This window comes from Pteronotus mesoamericanus, unplaced genomic scaffold, assembly GCF_021234165.1.
Source record: "Pteronotus mesoamericanus isolate MK-2021 breed Mesoamerican mustached bat unplaced genomic scaffold, CSHL_Meso_final contig_591, whole genome shotgun sequence".
Classification (NCBI taxonomy): domain Eukaryota; kingdom Metazoa; phylum Chordata; class Mammalia; order Chiroptera; family Mormoopidae; genus Pteronotus; species Pteronotus mesoamericanus.
The window spans coordinates 313,150-314,821 of record NW_026555208.1 but is presented as its reverse complement, the minus strand read 5'-3'; the positions used below and the strand labels follow the sequence as shown (position 1 = coordinate 314,821).

The following is a 1,672-nucleotide window of genomic DNA, read 5'->3' as shown; positions in this document are numbered from 1 at the left end:
CTACTGACAACAGTGATAAAAACCACATATAAAAACTGGTAAGTCATTGTTTGTAATATAAATTGGATAACAAAGCTTGAATTTTTACTCCCTGAACTCATTGGTATGCTTAAAGAAGGGAGCCAAAATAAACATTTATGTCAAGCACATTTATTTAATTTAATATAACAAAATATTTTTCTATTTAAAATTTCCATCTCATACATATTAGGTGCTATTTTTCTTTAATGACCTTTTTTACATAATATTCTCTTCACATGGTCATAGATCTGCTTAGTTCTGACCCCATATATGACAGGGTTGAGCATTGGTGGCACTATAACGTAAAGATTCGCCAGAAGTATGTGGATATAGCGGGGGACATTTCGGCCAAAGCGATGTGTCATGAAGGAAAAGAGTGCTGGTGTATAGAAGGCAAGAATTACACAAACATGAGAACCACATGTGCTGAGAGACTTGAGTCGGGCTTCACGGGAAGGAAGGCGGAAAACAGCATGGAGTATCTGAACATAAGAAAGGGCAATGGCTATAATGTCTAAAACTAGGATTGAAATAGCACCCAAACCATAGATGATATTGATCTTGATGCTGGCACAAGACAGACGAGCAAGACCCATATGTTCACAGTAGGTATGAGGAATGACTTGGTTCCCACAGAAGGGCAATCGTAAAATTAGAAATACAAATGGAATAACAGAAATAAATGACCTCACTAACACACCAAGACCAATCACAGAAACAACCTTGTTGGTGAGGATGGTGCTATATCGGAGAGGGTTGCAGATGGCCACATAACGGTCATAGGCCATTGCCAAGAGGACTGCCGATTCCATGCCAGTGAAGTTGTGAATGAAAAACATCTGAGTGAGGCAGGCATCAAAGATTATCTCCCTAAGACCAAACCAGAAGATTCCAAGCATCTTAGGAATGGTAGCTGTGGAGAGACCCAAGTCAATGGTAGCCAACATGGCCAGAAAGTAGAACATAGGCTGGTGTAGGCTGCTCTCAGCCTGGATCACAAATAGAATAGTGAGGTTCCCTAGGAGTGCAATCAGGTACACAGCACAAAAGGGAAAGCCAATCCAGATATGGAGTGTTTCCAGTCCCGGGATGCCCAGCAACAAGAAGGAGGAGGGGTGGAACTGGGTATCATTGGGAAGGGACATCTTGATAGGTAACGTGGAAGTCCATGTTCCTTACAAATATATGTTTGCCAATCTGTAGACACCAAGTAAAATGGCAATGTTTTAACCCTAAATAAAAATAACAGCATACAATTGTGAATATTCTCTATCTTAGTTAATTTACACAATTAAAAATGTAATATATTAGAGCAATGTGTAGAAGTAACTTATCAATGAAAAAGTTTTAGAAGAAATTATGCAGTAGATTGTAATTTAAAAATTCTACATAATATATTCATCTTTGTTGGCACCTTTTTTAACTTTTAGAAGAATGGTCCCATTTGCAGTGGTCACATCATTAGTATTATGCTAAGATTTTGCCTTAATACCTACTTCATTAATTACCTTCTCTCATCATCGCCAACATAATTTACTTTCAATTTTGACATTCAAAGGGCTCTGTCAGCCTCCATAAATAGTTGTTTTTATTGTTTCCATTTGGTTGGATATTGCACTCAGGTGTTAACACACAAGGTGGCTAGAAAGTG

General features: G+C 38.2%; 1 protein-coding gene across 1 annotated transcript; it reads right to left on the bottom strand.

Annotated features, from left to right (window-relative positions):
• Positions 1 to 224: 224 nt before the first annotated feature.
• Positions 225 to 1,172, bottom strand: LOC129076477 (olfactory receptor 52E2-like). The gene has a single exon (XM_054580638.1). It carries the CDS (start codon positions 1,164 to 1,166, stop codon positions 225 to 227), a length of 942 nt encoding a protein of 313 aa, XP_054436613.1. The 5' UTR covers positions 1,167 to 1,172.
• Positions 1,173 to 1,672: the final 500 nt, after the last annotated feature.